The sequence below is a fragment of the Lepidochelys kempii genome, chromosome 1 (genome assembly GCF_965140285.1).
Source record: "Lepidochelys kempii isolate rLepKem1 chromosome 1, rLepKem1.hap1, whole genome shotgun sequence".
Lineage (NCBI taxonomy): Eukaryota > Metazoa > Chordata > Testudines > Cheloniidae > Lepidochelys > Lepidochelys kempii.
In genome coordinates, this window is record NC_136380.1 from 324,595,539 (window position 1) to 324,615,184 (window position 19,646).

Genomic DNA, 19,646 nt, shown 5'->3' on the forward strand with positions numbered 1-19,646 from the left:
AGTATTAATTATAATGTGACTACAGAATAGTTGAGTACTGCAATTTGCTGTAGAATCATAAAAATGTAGGACTGAATGGGACAGGAAGAGATCATCTAATCCATCCCCCTGCACTAAGGCAAAATTAAGTTAAATTATAGTTAAAGTTACAGGCCATAACAGTTGTATAAGGGCTCCCTCTGGTGTACTTCATCAGAATTCTGTTCGGGTAAACCAAAAGGGATACATATGCAGGCTAAGCGTACACTAACCACCCTAATTTTTTATCTTGCCTTTAAGTTTTTCCAATATGCCTATCACGTTTGTATGTTAGCCCTGGTCTACACTAGGACTTTAGGTCGAATTTAGCAACGTTAAATCGATTTAAACCTGCACCCGTCCACACAGTGAAGCCCTTTATTTCGACTTAAAGGGCTCTTAAAATCGATTTCCTTACTCCACCCCTGACAAGTGGATTAGCGCTTAAATCGACGTTCCCAGCTCGAATTTGGGGTACTGTGGACACAATTCGATGGTATTGGCCTCCGGGAGCTATCCCAGAGTGCTCCATTCTGACCGCTCTGGACAGCACTCTCAACTCAGATGCACTGGCCAGGTAGACAGGAAAAGAACCGCGAACTTTTGAATCTCATTTCCTGTTTGGCCAGCGTGGCAAGCTGCAGGTGACCATGCAGAGCTCATCAGCACAGGTGACCATGATGGAGTCCCAGAATCGCAAAAGAGCTCCAGCATGGACCGAACGGGAGGTACGGGATCTGATCGCTGTTTGGGGAGAGGAATCCGTGCTATCAGAACTTCGTTCCAGTTTTCGAAATTCCAAAACCTTTGTGAAAATCTCCCAGGGCATGAAGGACAGAGGCCATAACAGGGACCCGAAGCAGTGCCGCGTGAAACTGAAGGAGCTGAGGCAAGCCTACCAGAGAGGCGAACAGCCGCTCTGGGTCAGAGCCCCAAACATGCCGCTTCTATGATGAGCTGCATGCCATTTTAGGGGGTTCAGCCACCACTACCCCAGCCGTGTTGTTTGACTCCTTCAATGGAGATGGAGGCAATACGGAAGCAGGTTTTGGGGACGAAGAAGATGAGGAGGAGGTTGTAGATAGCTCACAGCAAGCAAGCGGAGAAACCGGTTTTCCCGACAGCCAGGAACTGTTTCTCACCCTAGACCTGGAGCCAGTACCCCCCCGAACCCACCCAAGGCTGCCTCCTGGACCCAGCAGGCGGAGAAGGGACCTCTGGTGAGTGTACCTTTTAAAATGCTATACATGATTTAAAAGCAAGCATGTGAAAGGATTACTTTGCCCTGGCATTTGCGATTCTCCTAGATGTAGTCCTAAAGCCTTTGCAAAAGGTTTCTGGGGAGGGCAGCCTTATTTCGTCCTTCATGGTAGGACACTTTATCACTCCAGGCCAGTAACACATACTCGGGAATCACTGTAGAACAAAGCATTGCAGTGTATGTTTGCTGGCATTCAACCAAAATCCGTTCTTTCTCTCTCTGTGTTATCCTCAGGAGAGTGAGATATAATTCATGGTCACCTGGTTGAAATAGGGTGCTTTTCTTCAGGGACACTCAGTATAGCCCATTCCTGCTGGGCTGTTTGCCTGTGGCTGAACAGAAATGTTCCCCGCTGTTAGCCACAGGGAGGGGGGAAGGTTGAGGGGGTAGTCACGCGGTGGGAGGAGGCAAAATGCGACCTTGTAACGAAAGCACATGTGCTATGTATGTAATGTTAACAGCAAGGTTTACCCTGAAAGAGTGTAGCGACTGTTTTATAAAATGTGTCTTTTTAAATACCGCTGTCCCTTTTTTTTTCTCCACCAGCTGCATGTGTTTCAATGATCACAGGATCCTCTCCTTCCCAGAGGCTAGTGAAGCTTAGAAAGAAAAAAAAACGCACTCGCGATGAAATGTTCTCCGAGCTCATGCTGTCCTCCCACACTGACAGAGCACAGACGAATGCGTGGAGGCAAATAATGTCAGAGTGCAGGAAAGCACAAAATGACCGGGAGGAGAGGTGGCGGGCTGAAGAGAGTAAGTGGCGGGCTGAAGAGAGTAAGTGGCGGGCTGAAGACAGGGCTGAAGCTCAAATGTGGCGGCAGCGTGATGAGAGGAGGCAGGATTCAATGCTGAGGCTGCTGCAGGACCAAACCAGAATGCTCCAGTGTATGGTTGAGCTGCAGCAAAGGCAGCTGGAGCACAGACTGCCACTGCTGCCCCTCTGTAACCAACCGCCCTCCTCCCCAAGTTCCATAGCCTCCACACCCAGACGCCCAAGAACGCGGTGGGGGGGCCTCCAGCCAGCCAGCCACTCCACAACAGAGGATTGCCCAAAAAAAAGAAGGCTGTCATTCAATAAATTTTAAAGTTGTAAACTTTTAAAGTGCTGTGCTTAAAGTGCTGTGTGGCATTTTCCTTCCCTCCTCCACCACCCCTCCTGGGATACCTTGGTAGTCATCTCCCTATTTGTGTGATGAATGAATAACGAATGCATGACTGTGAAGCAGCAATGACTTTATTGCCTCTGCAAGCGGTGATTAAAGGGAGGAGGGGAGGGTGGTTAGCTTACAGGGAAGTAGAGTGAACCAAGGGGCAGGGGGTTTCATCAAGGAGAAACAAACAGAACTTTCACACTGTATCCTGGCCAGTCATGAAACTGGTTTTCAAAGCTTCTCTGATGCGTACCGCGCCCTCCTGAGCTCTTCTAACCGCCCTGGTGTCTGGCTGCGCGTAACCAGCAGCTAGGCGATTTGCCTCAACCTCCCACCCCGCCATAAACATCTCCCCCTTACTCTCACAGATATTGTGGCGCACACAGCAAGCAGTAATAACAGTGGGAATATTGGTTTCGCTGAGGTCTAAGCGAGTCAGTAAACTGCGCCAGCGCGCCTTTAAACGTCCAAATGCACATTCTACCACCATTCTGCACTTGCTCATCCTGTAGTTGAACAGCTCCTGACCACTGTCCAGGCTGCCTGTGTACGGCTTCATGAGCCATGGCATTAAGGGGTAGGCTGGGTCCCCAAGGATACATATAGGCATTTCAACATCCCCAACAGTTATTTTCTGGTCTGGGAATAAAGTCCCTTCCTGCAGCTTTTGAAACAGACCAGAGTTCCTGAAGATGCGAGCGTCATGCACCTTTCCCGGCCATCCCACGTTGATGTTGGTGAAACGTCCCTTGTGATCCACCAGAGCTTGCAGCACTATCGAAAAGTACCCCTTGCGGTTTATGTACTCGGCGGCTTGGTGCTCCGGTGCCAAGATAGGGATATGGGTTCCGTCTATAGCCCCACCACAGTTAGGGAATCCCATTGCAGCAAAGCCATCCACTATGACCTGCACATTTCCCAGGGTCACTACCCTTGATATCAGCAGATCTTTGATTGCGTGAGCTACTTGCATCACAGCAGCCCCCACAGTAGATTTGCCCACTCCAAATTGATTCCCAACTGACCGGTAGCTGTCTGGCGTTGCAAGCTTCCACAGGGCTATCGCCACTCGCTTCTCAACTGTGAGGGCTGCTCTCATCCTGGTATTCATGTGCTTCAGGGCAGGGGAAAGCAAGTCACAAAGTTCTATGAAAGTGCCCTTACGCATGCGAAAGTTTCGCAGCCACTGGGAATTGTCCCAGACCTGCAACACTATGCGGTCCCACCAGTCTGTGCTTGTTTCCCGAGCCCAGAATCGGCGTTCCACAGCATGAACCTGCCCCATTAGCACCATGATGCATGCATTGGCAGGGCCCATGCTTTCAGAGAAATCTCTGTCCATGTCCTGATCGCTCACGGGACCGCGCTGACATCGCCTCCTCGCCCGGTATCGCGTTGCCATGTTCTGGTGCTGCATATACTGCTGGATAATGCGTGTGGTGGTTGATGTGCTCCTAATTGCCAAAATGAGCTCAGCGGCCTCCATGCTTGCCTTGGTATGGCGTCCGCACAGAAAAAAGGCGCGGAACGATTGTCTGCCGTTGCTCTGACGGAGGGAGGGGCGACTGACGACATGGCTTACAGGGTTGGCTTCAGGGAGCTAAAATCAACAAAGGGTGTGCCTGTACATCAAGGAGTATTTCAGGCAGGACTGCACGGAGGGTTCCAATAAGAAATGGTGCACCAAAGTTATCGTTGTTATTGGAACAAGGAGGTTAGCCTGGCCTCTGATTGATACATGGCTAGATTAACCTCGCTGCGCCTTCTCTGTGACTGACTGCAGTGTGATCTAGACAGGGGAGGAGGAAAATGAGTACAAAACAAATCTGGTCTATTTCTTGTTCTGACCCACTCCATCTATCCTTTACATCTTTGGCTGGCAGCAGACAAAAAAGGCGCGAAATGATTGTCTGCCCTTGCTTTCACGGGGGGAGGGAGGGTGGGAACGGGGTCCTGACGATATGTACCCAGAACCACCCGCGACAATGTTTTAGCCCCATCAGGCATTGGGATATCAACCCAGAATCCCAATGGGCAGCGGAGACTGCGGGAACTGTGGGATAGCTACCCACAGTGCAACGCTCCGGAAGTCGACGCTTGCCTCGGTACTGTGGAAGCGCTCCGCCGAGTTAATGCACTTAATGCACTTAGAGCATTTTCTGTGGGGACACACACACTCGAATATATAAAACCGATTTAAAAAAAACCGACTTCTATAAATTCGACCTAATTTCGTAGTGTAGACATACCCTTAGAACCAAATACAATTGTGGAAGAATATGAGTGAGTAGAAAAATGGTGGTAAAAACCTGATTCCATTGAAATTCAGTGGGAGTTTCACCAGTGACTTCAGGGGAGCCAGGATTTCACCCCGTATGTGTTTTTGGTTTTTGTTCGTTCTCTCTCTCTCTCTCTCTCTCTCTCTCTCATTTATAGTTATATAACCCACCGCCTCCTTCCAGGTTTCAGTAAGTTTGTATGTTTAGGGATTTTTTTTCTAAAAGTGGTCAGTGTTCCCAGGAAGAGTCTTTATCAAAAGATCTGTGTCTCATTTAGATCTGAACATAGTCATGCTTGGGCTCAGTCTGATCTTGCCTATTTAAGTTCCACAGCCAGGGTCAAACAGCTACGAGTGTTGTATCTCTGGTGTCAGCTGTCTAAACCTGGGTATCTCTCTAGATGCATTGTTCCTGTACAGCTTAGCTATTTAGGAAGTTCATGGAGGAAGAAGCAGCCTCTGAGGTTGCTAGATTCCCAGTTTATCATAAGTCTGATCCAAAGCTCATTAAAATCAATGGAAAGCGTTACAGAGAAGTGAGATTGGACTGTCAGGATTATTGTGAGAATTAATTAGGTTTGCAGATTAGTGAATTCAGGAGAAGTGAGGTTCTGCTGTGTTTATTTCATCTGGAGGAGTGAAGTGAGGAAAGTAGTATAAAATATTTGATTTCTTTATCATTTAGGACAAGAGGAGTTCTACAGCACTCATCCCCATTTTATGACTCAGAGAGCCTTGTATCTTGCTGTTTATGATCTCAGCAAAGGACAAGCAGAAGTGGATGCTATGAAGCCGTGGCTGTTTAATATCAAGGTAACAGAAAAGTTTTTATAATATAGATTTTTAAATTCCAAGTGACTCTGTGAAAACATCAAAGAGAATTCACTTGAAAATTTTGTATGTCCTGTTCAGCTGGTACAAACATTAAGATGAGGAAGTTTCTGGAATGCGTATTATTGATTATGAAAATGTCTTTATAATTTTTTGCAGACTTATAAAGTACAATTTTCAATTTAAATTTGTGCAGTAGAGTATGCATACTAAGAATTTGGCAAGTTGTGATGTTATTTTGCACAGACTAATGAAACAGTGTAAGGGGGACTGTTGGATACTGAATAGAGAGTTCTGAGCATTGGCCCTGGTTCACTTTTCTCACTGCTGTAAACTGCAATGAAGTCAGTAGAGTTATAATAGTTAACACACAACTGCCATGATGGGGAACAGCTCTAGCCCCTGCCGCTGACTGCCACTGCGGCGAGGCTGAAGCCAAAGTTGTGACGGAGGTCCATTTAAGTCACAGAATCCATGACGTCCGTGATCTCATCTTACCCTTAACTGTCAAGTTAAGCATTACACCCTCACTGTTTTCAGTCTAACTGTACCAGAGGTTGATCAGTACAAAGATATTAGGTTTTTTCACTCTTCTCATAACTGTTACCTGCTGTTTTCCTTCACTCATCACACAGTGTTCACATCTTGTTTCCCTGCCCCAAGGTATAAAACCATAGTCAGTGAATTTTTAGTAAAGGCCATAATTGACATGTACTGCTTTCCCACTTTCAGTACCTCTAGTTCATTGATGCACCAATTTGTTTGCTGAAAGATTTGTATTTTCTAAAAATACGTTTGCTAGAATATATTACTAGAGATGGAACCAAGCTGCAAAGTTTGGATTCTAGATCCTAGCTTCCCCAAGATAAAGATCTGTGTTCGGGATCAAACCCATCCTTGCATGTTAAAATATATTACAGACACAGGTCTGTAACATTTTTATTGCCTTACCCAATCAAAACTATAAAATGGATGTGCAGTTTCAAACGCATATACTTTCAGATTTAGTTCTACTGATTACTCCATCAGCAGACCTAAAATATTTCCTTGTATTACATATTTTAAAAACTCAGGTTTTTTCATAAATTCCGGCAGGTTGTGAATTAAATCAGTTTTTAAAATTCCTAATATTACCCTGCCTTTGCTTCTGAGAAGAAAATAGACAAATATAAATTTATGACCGAAAGAGGCAGCAGTGACAAACATGGTTGCCTTTTTGTATTCCTAGAGTTTCATAAGTTGTTATGATTGAATTGTTGAAATGTGTAAACATAAAGAGAAAATCATGATTCAACATTGAGATAACAAACTGTGTGGATCTTATTAACAGGCTCGAGCTTCATCATCCCCCGTGATTCTTGTTGGCACTCATTTAGATGTCTCTGATAAGAAACAACGTAAGGCCTGTCTGAGTAAAATTACCAGAGAGCTGTTGAATAAAAGGGGTTTCCCAGCAATCCAAGATTGTCATTTTGTAAATGCTACAGAAGAATCTGATGCTATGATCAAACTTCGGAAAACCATAATAAAGGAGAGTCTGAATTTCAAGGTAAACCATATGCTATTCTTTACATTGAAAGTTGTTGAGGAAACAATGTTGTAACACTTTTTTTTTTTTAGCTTGAAATCAAGTTCATAAAACTTACTACAATACCTTAGACATAACAGAATGAAGAAGGCAAATCACTAACCCAAAAATACCAACAGATTTACTTTCATTACTTTTTTCTCCAAAACCTTTAGCACAAATATCATCTAAGTATAGTTTTTGTTTAACATATAAGATATCAGAAATAAAACATTTAAATTGAAATAGATTAACCTTTTTCTGATGGATTGTTGGATTGGTCTGATCAACAGCTACTCACTCTTGTTGAACGGCAACATCACTGCAGTTAGAAATAACAGATTAAGGGAGACAGAGGAATGTTTGTGTGATGTTGGCATCCAGCCATTTCTAAATTCTTAAACTTGTGACACAGCGATTTGCTGGAGGACTATGCTTTTGTCTCCTAAAGGTTAATCCAGGCGAATGATGAAAGTGGAAAGTTTGTAAAGTTGAGGTGAGTTATTTTAAAGCAGCAGTTCAGAATGGGTCGTGCTGAAGATAAGGGGGCCAGATTCTCCCATCCACTAACTTCAGTTTGCACGGTTTAAAAAATGTGTTATGAAGGGAAAAGCAAAGGTGCATCAGCTTATATAGGGAGAATATCCACTGGTGTAAAACTAGTGGAGGTAGCTCTCTTGCTTTCTGCACCAGCTGCTTCACTGTGTCTTGCGCAAGGGGACTTGGGTGTGTCAGGTCGGGGCCAGATGTATTGGCAGTTGAGATAAGAGGAGTGGAGAAGCAGCATGTAGATCAGAGGCGAGGAGGAGGGTGTACTCATGGAGGAGAGAGAGTTGCAACTGGCTCCCTGTTAGGCCTCTCTCTCCATTATGCCAAAGCTGTGGTTGGGTGTAGTGGAGAATTGAGCCCAGGATTTTACACCTAGAAGTGGGTGTAGAAGGCTCTTCATATAGAGACATGAAGATAGAGAATCTAATGGGAAGACAGGGTCTAGCTTCTATTTCTGGGTCTATTTCTTCATTGTTTATGTAGTGCCATCAGTGACCATGATACTTGAAAGACACAAGGAGAAATCCTGCCCCACTGAAGTCATTGGAAACTCCCATTGGCATCATTGTAGGCAGGAATTCACCCACAGTGCCTGCCCTAATGATCGAACAGCCCAAGTAACATATTTATGTCTAGCTTTGTGCTGGTGCACTAAATGCTGGGGAAAGGTTGCAAAAACCCCTTTCTTCTCCTTTGCCACAGTCTACCAGCATAGTAACATCCATAATTTGTTTAGGTATGCTCAGCAGTGCACAGGATGGGAACCAGCCTTTGATTATTGTCCCAGAATGGGTATGTCTGTGTGGAACAGAATAGACCCATCTCCTATACTTCAGTAAGCTATGAACAGAGAAGCACTGGGGAGAATGCAGGATACACCTCTTAAAGATGTGAAGTCCCGCATCTCGCCATATTTTCCACAGAATTCTGGAGATATTTTGCATTAGGAAGGCAGAATTCTTAGCAGTGGTCCTCCTACCTTTACACTTCAGAAGCTATCAGGACTGTAATTTAGCATTGTGTTTAGACTTCATTGATAATAAAAAATAAGGCAGCTATAAGGAGAAAGGAGGAATTGTATATTTTGTAGAGCTTCTGTGAAAGGAAAATCATGAGGAAACAGGTTGGAAGATAAAAGTAAAATTATTTAAGTATAAAATAGGTAGTCCAAGGCTGTCAGTCTTCCAAGGGTACTTAAGGATGTAATATTTCTTGTCGCATATAAAATCCAGCACCAGATTGTTAAGCATTTTAAGAAATTGAGGGGGAGTCTTCAGAGGAAGATTATTAACTAGATAAGTAGTTTGTGGAGCAAAAATAATACTCATGATTTCTTCTCTAGCCTCAAGGTAGAAAGGTATTTGTTACTACTGAGTAATGTCAAAAGATATTTGGTTCAGTAAAACATTAATGTTGATTCCAGTAAGGGATCATAAGAGAACTAGAGGGGAAAGGTAAAAAGAGCTGGAAGAAATCTTATATGAAAAATGTTCACATAAGAATCTGAAAGGCCATTTATAGATCTCTAAAAAATCGTAGTTGCTTCAGTTTAGGTTAGTTCCAGATAAATACCCGGGATGATATTCTGGCCCCACTGAAGCCAATAGCAAAATTTCCATTGACTTCAGTGGGGCCAGGATTTTGTCCCAATGATTAGTTCTAAGATATGTAGAACAGCACTAGGATTCTAAAGTGCTGAGAGTATGTTGTTGGTAAGGCTATATTTTAGTCACAAGTATTTTTAGTAAAAGTCACAGACAGTAAACAAAAATTCACGGCTCGTGACCTGTCCATGATTTTAACAAAAAATACCCATGACTAAAACTTGGGCGGGGTGCCATGGGTGCTCTGGGAGGGGTGGTCTAGGGCACCCCGCTGGTGGGGGTCGGGCAGCACGGCACAGGAACCCAGCTGTTGCTGGGGGAGAGACTGGCAGCGAAGCCTGGTACCCCCACTGTTGCTAAGGGGGGCCGCACTGCGCGGCCGGTAGCTCTGCTGGTGCTGAGGAGGCTGGCAGGGGCTCCCTACCTGGGTCTGTGTCCCTGCAGCTCCTAGGTGGCAGAGGGGTCAGGGAGCTCGGCATGCTGCTCCTGCCACAGCGCCAACTGCCATAGCTCCCATTGGCCGGGAACCACAGTCAATGGGAGCTGCGGGGGCGGGGCCTGCTGGCATGAGCAACATGCGGCGCGGAGCCCCCTCTCCCCGGCCCCTTCGACTCCTAGGAACTGCAGGGCTGTGCGATCCCGGGAGCCCCCACACCCTGAGGTAAGCACCCCCCCAAACCCACTGTCCCTAGCCCCCTCCCACATACCCAAACTGCTCTTGCTGCTGGCCCAGGGCTGCCCAGCTCGGGCGGCACCTGAGCTAGCACCAGTGGCTGCAGAAGTCATGGAGGTCACGGAAAGTCACAGAATCTGTGACTTCCGTGACCTCCGTGACAGACTCGCAGCCTTAGTCGTTGGTATGCATGCTTCTCTTACATACAGGATTCCCCACTCAGATCTTTTCAACATTTAGCTGAACTCTGATTATTGTGGTAATAAAGATTTGAAAAATAAAATATTTTCAGATGTCAGGTATATAATTATTTACTTTTGCATATTAATGAATTTTTGAAGTTCTTTATGAAAAATTAATTTTTAAAATATGTTCATAATGTATATTGAAATATTTTTATTTCTGTGAATCTTTAAAAAGCCGTGATTAGCCATCAGATAATTCTTCTTTTGTTCTATTGACTTTGATTATCTGTGTTCTCTGCTTAATTTACATCTTGCATGCATCTGTCTGAAATTTTAAAACAAAAACTAAATAAAATGTGTGTTAAGATTATTATTCATAATTACACAGATCAGAGACCAGCCAGTAGTAGGACAGCTAATCCCAGACAGCTATCTGGAACTTGAGAAGATAATTTTATTCGAACGTGAAAATGTTCCAACTGAATTTCCTGTGATTGACTATAAGCGATTATTAGTACTGGTGCAAGAAAGTCAGTTACAGCTGGATGAAAATGAACTTCCTCATGCAGTTTACTTTCTGAATGAATCAGGTACTATAATCTCTTCATTGGGGTAAAGTTTGATGCCAGCAATGTGCACCGGACCTGCAGCAGATTACCATAACATGGTGGACTGAAATAATAGAATCATGGGAAATGTGGGGCTGAAAGGGACCTCGAGAGCTTATCTCGTCAACCCCTTCTCCCTGCACTGAGGCAGAACCAAGTATATCTAGACCATCCCCAAGAGGTGTTTGTCTGATCTGTTCTTAAAAACTTCCAATAATTGGGATTCCACAACCTCCCTTGATAACCTATTCCAGTACTGAATTATCCTTCTAGTTAGAAGAGTTTTCCTAATACCTAACCTAAACTTCCCTTGCTGAAGATTAAGTCCATTACTACTTCTCCTACCTTCAGTGGACGTAGAGAACAATTGATCACTGTCCTCTTTATAACAGCCCTTAACAAATTTAGTTGTGATTTTAGGTTTTAACCAATAAGCACAGATAAAACACCCCCAATACAAAAAACCATGAAATTGGTGTTTAACACCAGAAAAACACTAGAAATGGTTATTTGTATCCAAGGATTTGTGTGCATGGAACAGTAACGTGGAGCACTGGCATGTGACTTGTCAAGCACACTAACATACTGTACATTAATTGGTCCGGGGGGACCCTGCTATTGCACACTAGAAGTTCCTAGTGCACTAGGGAACATTACAAAAAGTATCGAGGATGTAATGGTATTGATATTGTAATGAGCAATATGTATAATATACATTAGTCATTACAGTATATGCGAAGAGAAAGACCTGAAAACCCCCCATTTCAGAACAATTACATAAAACTCAAAAATTGCTAAAAAAAATAAACCTTCAAAAATGAAATTATTAAACCCTGATAAACAGGAGCCCTAAACATATTAGACTGTGATCAGGCCCCACTCAGTTTCTTTTCTCAAGGCTAAACATACCCAGTTATTTTAACCTTTCCTCAAAGGTCAGATGTCTAAATCTTACCATTTTTGTTACTGTCCTCTGGACTCTCTCCAGTTTACGCACATCTTTCTTAAAGTCTGGCACCCAAAATTGAACACAGTACTCCAGCTGAGGGCTCACCAGTGCCCAGTAGTAGAATAAATACCTCCCATATCTTACATATGACAGTCCTTTTAATAGATCCAAGAATATTAGCCTTTTTTTGCAACTGCATCACATTGTTGGCTGTATTCAATTTGTGATCCTCTATAAGATCCATTTCTGCAATACTACTGCCTAGCCATTTATTCCCCATTTTGTAGTTGTGCCTTTGATTTTTCCTTCCTCCATATAGTACTTTGCACTTACAGTATCAGCATTGAATTTCATGTTGTTGATTTCAGATCAATTCTCCAATTTTTAATTCTAATCCTGTCCTGCAAAATGCAAGCAACGCTCCCCTCCCATCTTGGTGTCATCCACAAATTTTATAAGTATACTCTTCACTCCATTATCCAAGTAATTAATTAAATGTTGAATACTACTGGACCCAGGACTGATCCGTGCGGGACCCCTCTAAACACCACCTTCCAGTTTGACAGCAAATCATTGATCATTCTTCTTCAAGTGAGTGCATATGTCATTTCCACTGTAGGTGTGTACATGCCTTGTGCACAGATGTCAGAGACTTTTTTCCCCCATCAATACACACTGGGGTGACTCGAGCACCTCCTGTTGCCTTGTGCCACTGAGTGCTGGTATAAAAGGGGGGAGCTGCCCTCAACCCATCTCAGTTCGTTCTTATGGCCAGTGATAGTTGTCAAAGTAATCGTTGTAAACAGTTGAAGTTAATTATTGTTAGTTGTTAGTTTTTCAAGTAAGTTAGCACTAGGTTTCTGTGTTTTGTGTCTTTTGGGACTGTTCATTTCTTTTTGGTACTGGGCTCGGTACCAGAACGATGCCTTAATCCCTAGGGTTCAAGTCCTGTGGGATGTGTTCAAAGTCCATGCTGATTAGTAATCCTCATCTGACCTGCCTGAAGTGCTTGGGTGAGGCCCACATTAGTGACAGTTGTCACATCTGCAAGGGCTTCAAACCCCATTCACAAAAGGATAGAGCAGCAAGGCTTAAGTGCTTGCTTATGGAAGCAGCACTTCAACTCCCAGCCAAGGCATTGCATGGGGATAGTTGCCTCCACTTCAGGTTCAGGTTGCATCTTCAAATTAGGTGTCCATGTGTTCCTGTACCTGGACGATGGTTTGATCAGAATCTCCAGTCCTTTCCAGCATATCCACTGGTCTATCCATATTCAATGCTCTGGGGCTCCTGCTGAATCTAGAAAAATCAATACGGAGACCTGTACGGACAACAGAATTCACTGGAGCAGTCCTTGACTCCACAAGTCATCAAGTTGGGCCATTTCCAGCACAAATCCAGGTTTTCTCACCCTCCGCCCCCCCACACACAAACTCACTCTCCTGCTGGTAATAGCTTATCAAAAGTGACCACTCTCCCTACAATGTGCATGATAATCAAGGTGGGCCATTTCCAGCACAAATCCAGGTTTTCTCACCCCCCCACCCCCATACAAACTCACTCTCCTGCTGGTAATAGCTTATCTAAAGTGATCATTAAGTTAGCAGGAGAGTGAGTTTGGGGGGGGAGGGGGCGGAGGGTGAGAACCTGGATTTGTGCTGGAAATGGCCCAACTTGATGATCACTTTAGATAAGCTATTACCAGCAGGACAGTGGGGTGGGAGGGGGTATTGTTTCATGGTCTCTGTGTGTATATAATGTCTACTGCAGTTTCCACGGTATGCATCCGATGAAGTGAGCTATAGCTCACGAAAGCTCATGCTCAAATAAATTGGTTAGTCTCTAAGGTGCCACAAGTACTCCTTTTCTTTTTGCAAAGACAGACTAACACGGCTGTTACTCTGAAACTCTTAAATTTGGGACCCTGTCCCTCCTTGCCATCTCAACTTAGTCCTGGCAACTCTAATGGGACCTCCCTTTGAACCACTCACAACTTGCTCCCTCCATTATCTGTGTGTGAAGGTGGCCTTTTTAGCAGTGATCAACTCAGCCAGAAGGGTTGATGAGTTGAGAGCTTTGGTGTCAGAACCCCCTTACACAATTTTCATAAGGATTAAGGTTTATCTCCAGCTGCACCCAAAGATCCTTACAAAAGTAGTCTCTAATTTTCACATTAACCAAGTTCGCCAACTTTTTTTTCCAAAACCCCATCACCATAAGCAAGGCTGAAGGTTTCACTCAATGGATGTGAGAAGAGCATTAGCTTTCAACCTAGAGCATACTGAATCATTCCAGAGTTCTAGGGAGGTGGTAGAATCTCCTTCCTTAGAAGTTTTTAAGGTCAGGCTTGACAAAGCCCTGGCTGGGATGATTTAATTGGGGATTGGTCCTGCTTTGAGCAGGGGGTTGGACTAGATGACCTCCTGAGGTCCCTTCCAACCCTGATATTCTATGATTCTACACAGGTTTTTGTTGCAGTTGCTGACAGTGTTAAGAGCAATCCAGTTCCTCCCAGATGATTTCCTCCAGGAGCTCTTCCTGCATCTGTTTATGCTACCAACTGACTAGCCAGCTAGCATACTGGGGCACTCTACTAGAGCATAAGCAACTTCTGCAGCTTTCCTGGCTTGAGTACCAATTACCAAAATATGTAAAGCAGCAATCAGTCTTCAGTCCACATCTTCACTTTTCATTACGTCATTACCCTCAGTCCAAAGATTATGCCAGTTTCAGACGGTGATTCTAGAATCACTGTTCAGATAAACTCTGAACCCACCTACATAGCTGTTTGTGTGTGAGTTACCTAGGAATTGACATGTGCAATCACTCAAAGAAAAAAAGGGTTATCTGCCTTTCTGTAACTCTTCTTCTTCTTCAAGATGTGTTGCACTTGTCCATTCCATGACCCACCCGCCTTCCCCTGTATATTAGAGTGCATCTGGTACAAAGGAAATGAGGTGGGCCGGGGCTGCTTCACCCTCTTATACCAGCATGTGGTGGTGCCCAGCAAGAGGGGGTGCTTGAGCCACCCCAACAGGTACTGTAAGGAGAAAAAAGTTTCCAACATCTGTGCATGAGGTGCACATACACCTGCAGTGGAATGGACATGTGCAACACATCTCAAAGACCAACAGTTATAGAAAGGTAGGTAACTGTTTTTTACTCGGAGTATGGATTTTCAACCAGTTATGCAGCCACCTTTTATAGTAATTACATCTAGACCACATTTCCCTAGTTTTGTTTATGAGAATGTCATGCACTCTGTCAAAAACCTTACTAAAATCAAGTTATATGACTTCTACTGCTTCCTCTGTCAAAGAAGGAAATTGGTTTGGTCTGAAATGATTTGTTCTTGACCTTACATGTTGGCTATTATCACCTTATCCTCCTGGTGCTGTTATTCTTGTTTATGATTTCATTTTATCTCAAAATTTTATAACCTAAGGGAACGATCATGTGAAGGACTAATCTGCTAACAGCTTATGTCTCTTAACTTTATTTGAAAGTAATAAACCTGCAGAATAGAGAAGAGGATTCGGGAGGAAAAATAAGATCACTAGGATAGCCTGTGACTAGGACAGCAGTTATACAACATAGTTAACACATTATCTCAGAACTATATAATTGAACATACTTAGATTAAAATAATAATCAACACTGAGTGTTCACATTGAGCATATTAGATATTTGAAAGGAGTAGGTCAGATTATGACTATAAATACGACACCTGGAAATAATGGAAAAGGTGACCATTTCATTACTGCAGTCAGATATCTTGAGTTACACTTAAGTTTGATAAAAGTATCCACCATTTAATATGCCCTTAACCAGAAGAGCAGGAAAAAGGCAGCCCAGAATTGTCTAAAAGCAACGTCCTTCTTTTCTTTTGTTTCATATAGATGTTGTGTGATATTATTCTAATTACAGTATTATTTATATAGGCGTACTGCTACATTTTCAAGACCCAGCACTCCAGCTAACAGATCTGTATTTTGTGGACCCTAAGTGGCTGTGTAAAATCATGGCACAGGTTAGCTTCTCATTATATTTTATGTATCCCTTTATTCAACTCTTTTCTCCATCCCCAACTACTGTAGCTGACCTGGTCTCATTTTCCTCTGTTTCTTCCCAGTTTCATGACCCACTCCCTTTCATAGCTCCCCAGTTTGGCCTGCATGACTTCTCCTGTTGCCTTTTAAATATGCATTCTAGGGTTCAAGCTTACACCAATGCCTCCATTCTCAGTTCTCTTATTCTCTGATGTCGCATAGTCCTCACAGTCAGTTAGGTCCCAGTACATGTGTAAAATGAAATGGAGATCCCAGGTGAGAGGCAGCATAATCCTGCAACAAATTGTTAAAGCTTGGAGTTCTGGCACAAAGCAATAACAGTAACCTAGAATGTTGGAGAGGAAGGGTAATTGGACCCTGCTATAGAAGGAAGAAGAGGATGGGTTGTACTGACCTGTATATTGGGACAGGCGAGGGGCAAAAGGACTGCTAGGAGGGCCTACCTGGAAAGGATCCACAATTGGTTTAGTTAGTTTAGAAAAGGTTCCAAACTTTTAGATGTTTATTCAGACTTCCAAATCTTTGAAGGTTTGTTCTATACTAACTAACGTGTGGAATAATCTCCCATATGATATGCAGTAGGTGGAGCCACTAAAGTACACTACTACACCACTGAATGAAAAGGTAGCTAAATGGTATCCTGGGATATATTGTTCAGAACTGTTAGCTTGTGCTCAGATGGCTGTCATTGCTGAAATGCTGAGTTTTACTATGAATAGGATTATTAATTTTTGTAAGTAATGTTAGTAATATATTGCAGAAAACTATTTTTGTCAGAAAAATGCAATCCAATTATGACTGCAGAGTTGAAATTATTTTACTTTTTTAAAAGATTTTGACAGTGAAAGTGGAAGGCTTTCCTAAATACCCTAAGGGAATTATAAAGCGTTCAGATGTGGAAAAATTCCTTTTAAAGAAGAGCAGATTCCCTAAGATCTACATGTCACAATACTTTAAGCTTCTGGAAAAGTTCCAAATTGCATTGCCATTAGGAGAAGATCAACTACTTGTTCCAAGCAGGTAAAAAAGAGCTAAAACCACAAATGTGCCATGGAAATGTATCAAGATCAAAAACTCTGATATTCTCAGGCTGTAATGACATTTCTAGCTGTTTGATATCAAAGCAATTTCCCCTTAGTGAGCAAGACTTTGACTGATTATGCTAGATTGGTATACTACTCAATTTCTTTCATAAAAGTGAAACTGATCTTATAGTAAACAAAGTTATATCTAGGGCCCTACCAAATTCACGGCCATGAAAAATACGTCACAAACCGTGAAATCTGGTCTCCCCCATGAAATCTTGTTTTTTGTGTGCTTTTACCTTATACTATACAGATTTTCATGGGAGAGACCAGCGTTTCTGAAATTGGGATCCTGACCCAAAAGGGAGTTTCAGGGAGGGTCACGGTATTGCCACCGTTACTTCTGTGCTGCCTTCAGAGCTGGCCAGAGAGCGGCGGCTGTTAGCCAGGCAGCCAGCTCTGAAGGCAGCACCCGTCCAGCAGCAGCACAAAAGTAAGGGTGGCAATACCGTACCACGCCACCCTTTACTCTGCGCTGCTGCCTTCAGAGCTGGGTGCCCAGAGAGTGCCAGCTGCTGAGTGAGGGTCCAGCTCTGCAGGCAGCAGCACAGAAGTAAGGGTGGCCATACCATGCCATCCTTACTTCTGTGCTGCTGCTGGCAGCGGCTCTGCCATCAGAGCCGAGCTCCCAGCCAGCAGCCGCTGCTCTCCAGCTGCTCAGCTCTGAAGGCAGCGCCGCTGTCAGCAGCAACGTAGAAGTAAAGGTAGCAGTATCGCAACCCCCCCCCACAATAACCTTGCGACCCCCACCCCAACTCCTTTTTGAGTCAGGACCCCTACTGTTACAACAACATGAAATTTCAGATTTTAATAGCTGAAATAATGAAATTTATGACTTTTAAAAGCCTATAACCATGAAATTGAGCAAAATGGACCATGAATTTGGTAGGGCACTAGTTGTATACCATTAGCACAATGGAAAATGGCACATATAAAAGGCAAAATATTTTGTGAGAATACAATTTCTTTTACAATGAGACCACAATAGCAAAATATCCTATACTACTAATGATCAAATCTTCCAGATAGTACCAGTATATACAGGTACTCATTTCAATATAAGTCATAAACATTAGTATTTATAAACTGTTTAGTTTAAGTCAGGACCACACTTGGGAGGAGTTGCACTGCCCACGCAGTGATGCCTGGAGGCATTATGCCTTTGAATCGTCTAATGGTTAAACTATAGTATTGGAAATCCGAAGTTATGAGTTGTAATGCCAGTGCTGACACCCTCTTTTTGCGTGAGCTATGACAGGTCACATGGCCTCTCTGCCTCAGTTTTTACATCAGTGCAATGTAGATACTAATCCTTACCTTCCTTAAAGGATGGAGTGTTGTGTGGATTATTCCTTTGAAACTCTTCAGAGTCCTTGGATGTGTGATGTTATAAGTGCAAGATAAGAATTATCTATAAGAATTATATGTACATAATTTTTTCACACACTTATATCCTTGGATAGTTCCCCGAAATCACTGGGACTGCATGCGGTTTAAATTGAGCAGAAATTGTCCATTAACATGAAAAATAAATAAACACATTAGTACAGATAAACCCCAATAATCTGCCCCCTGCTTATGTGATTTGGTGGTGCATTCATTTCTGACATTCATTCATCAATATAGCTAACATAATCAGCTGTACAATAATTCTCACTTTAGTCTATGTATTTAATAATTCTGGAAGTAGTAAATTATGAAATACTGGAAAATAATGTTCCTGTTTCTTTCAGTTTGTCTGATCACAGACCTGTTATAGAACTTCCCCACTGTGAAAACTCAGGAATCATCATTAGGCTGTATGAGATGCCATACTTTCCCATGGGATTCTGGTCCAGACTGATCAACAGGTTGCTTGAAGTGTCTCCTTACATGCTCTCAGGAAGAGGTACTGACATTTAACTTTAAAACTATCAATGTGTGTGTTTACCTTGTACACCTAGCAGCCAAGGGGTTGAATTCAGGTCTACAGATTCAAATCCTAATTCCTACTACTTCCTTGAAATTTTGTGTGTTATATTTTTGTTTTGGGCTCATCTCTGGCCATTTTACAAGTGTAAGAAAACAAAATAGTGGCCAGTACTTGTAATTTAAAAACTCTTAGGAACACTTTGTGCCTGCCCTCTGTGTGAGTGAGAAAGGGAGAATGAAAGCAGGCTCTTGCTCTCTTGTGTTCCCTCTCTCCCCAGCCCACCATGTGTGCGCACACACGCCAGACACAAAGGGAATCTTTGCATTTAAGCACTGATGAGATTAGTTTCTGCAAAAATGGCAGGAAAAAGAAGGGAGGATGTAGAGCCATTGTCTCCTCCTATGCCACATCACCCAGCGGAGCTGGCTGAGCATAGAGGGGATTAGATGCTGCACCGGGGGTAATGCAGTTGCTGTTAGTCACTGAAGACCCCCCCACATCTTTAAAAAACATTGTACCTACTTAGACCTGGTGCCTCTTGGATTTCCTGCTAAGGTAGTGTGCCTTCATATGGCACCCAATACAGGGTTATGGCTGTATGACAGAATTCTGCCATTAATGGGGAAAAACCTGGCTATATTGAACACATCCTCTGAGTCTCATCTTGGGGGATATATGCACTCTGACACCCATCTCCTTCTAGGAGTTCTACCATTGACAAGTTTTGTTGTGTTGGCTCCTGGGGCGTGAAATTAATTGCCCTTACACATTTGCTGATGCCCATTTCTTCCCCCTTTTAAAAAAATTCTGCAGACTCCAATTTTATCAGAACCATTTTTAAATCACTCAGTCCATATGAAGGGCCTGCTCCCCCCACCGCTTCTCAGTTCACTGGGGTTTTT

General features: G+C 43.2%; 1 protein-coding gene and 1 long non-coding RNA gene across 12 annotated transcripts in view; one reads left to right on the forward strand and one right to left on the reverse strand.

The window, feature by feature from the left end:
* The window catches only part of LOC140905323 (uncharacterized), a 46,940-nt gene extending 39,451 nt beyond the window's left edge, over positions 1-7,489 (reverse strand). For both annotated transcript variants that reach the window (XR_012156827.1, XR_012156826.1), the window contains exon 1: positions 7,365-7,489. This is a non-coding gene — a long non-coding RNA (uncharacterized LOC140905323). The remainder of the gene's footprint in view (positions 1-7,364) is intronic.
* LRRK2 (leucine rich repeat kinase 2) overlaps positions 1-19,646 on the forward strand; it is a 151,397-nt gene that overhangs the window by 69,877 nt on the left and 61,874 nt on the right. For all 10 annotated transcript variants that reach the window (XR_012156822.1, XR_012156823.2, XM_073328432.2 and 7 more), the window contains 6 exons: positions 5,397-5,524; positions 6,873-7,091; positions 10,509-10,710; positions 15,619-15,707; positions 16,580-16,767; positions 18,566-18,720. Coding sequence is in view for 8 of the 10 variants with exons in the window: in XM_073328432.2 (XP_073184533.1) it covers positions 5,397-5,524; positions 6,873-7,091; positions 10,509-10,710; positions 15,619-15,707; positions 16,580-16,767; positions 18,566-18,720 (981 nt within the window). In the remaining 2 variants the exon portion in view is untranslated. The remainder of the gene's footprint in view (positions 1-5,396; positions 5,525-6,872; positions 7,092-10,508; positions 10,711-15,618; positions 15,708-16,579; positions 16,768-18,565; positions 18,721-19,646) is intronic.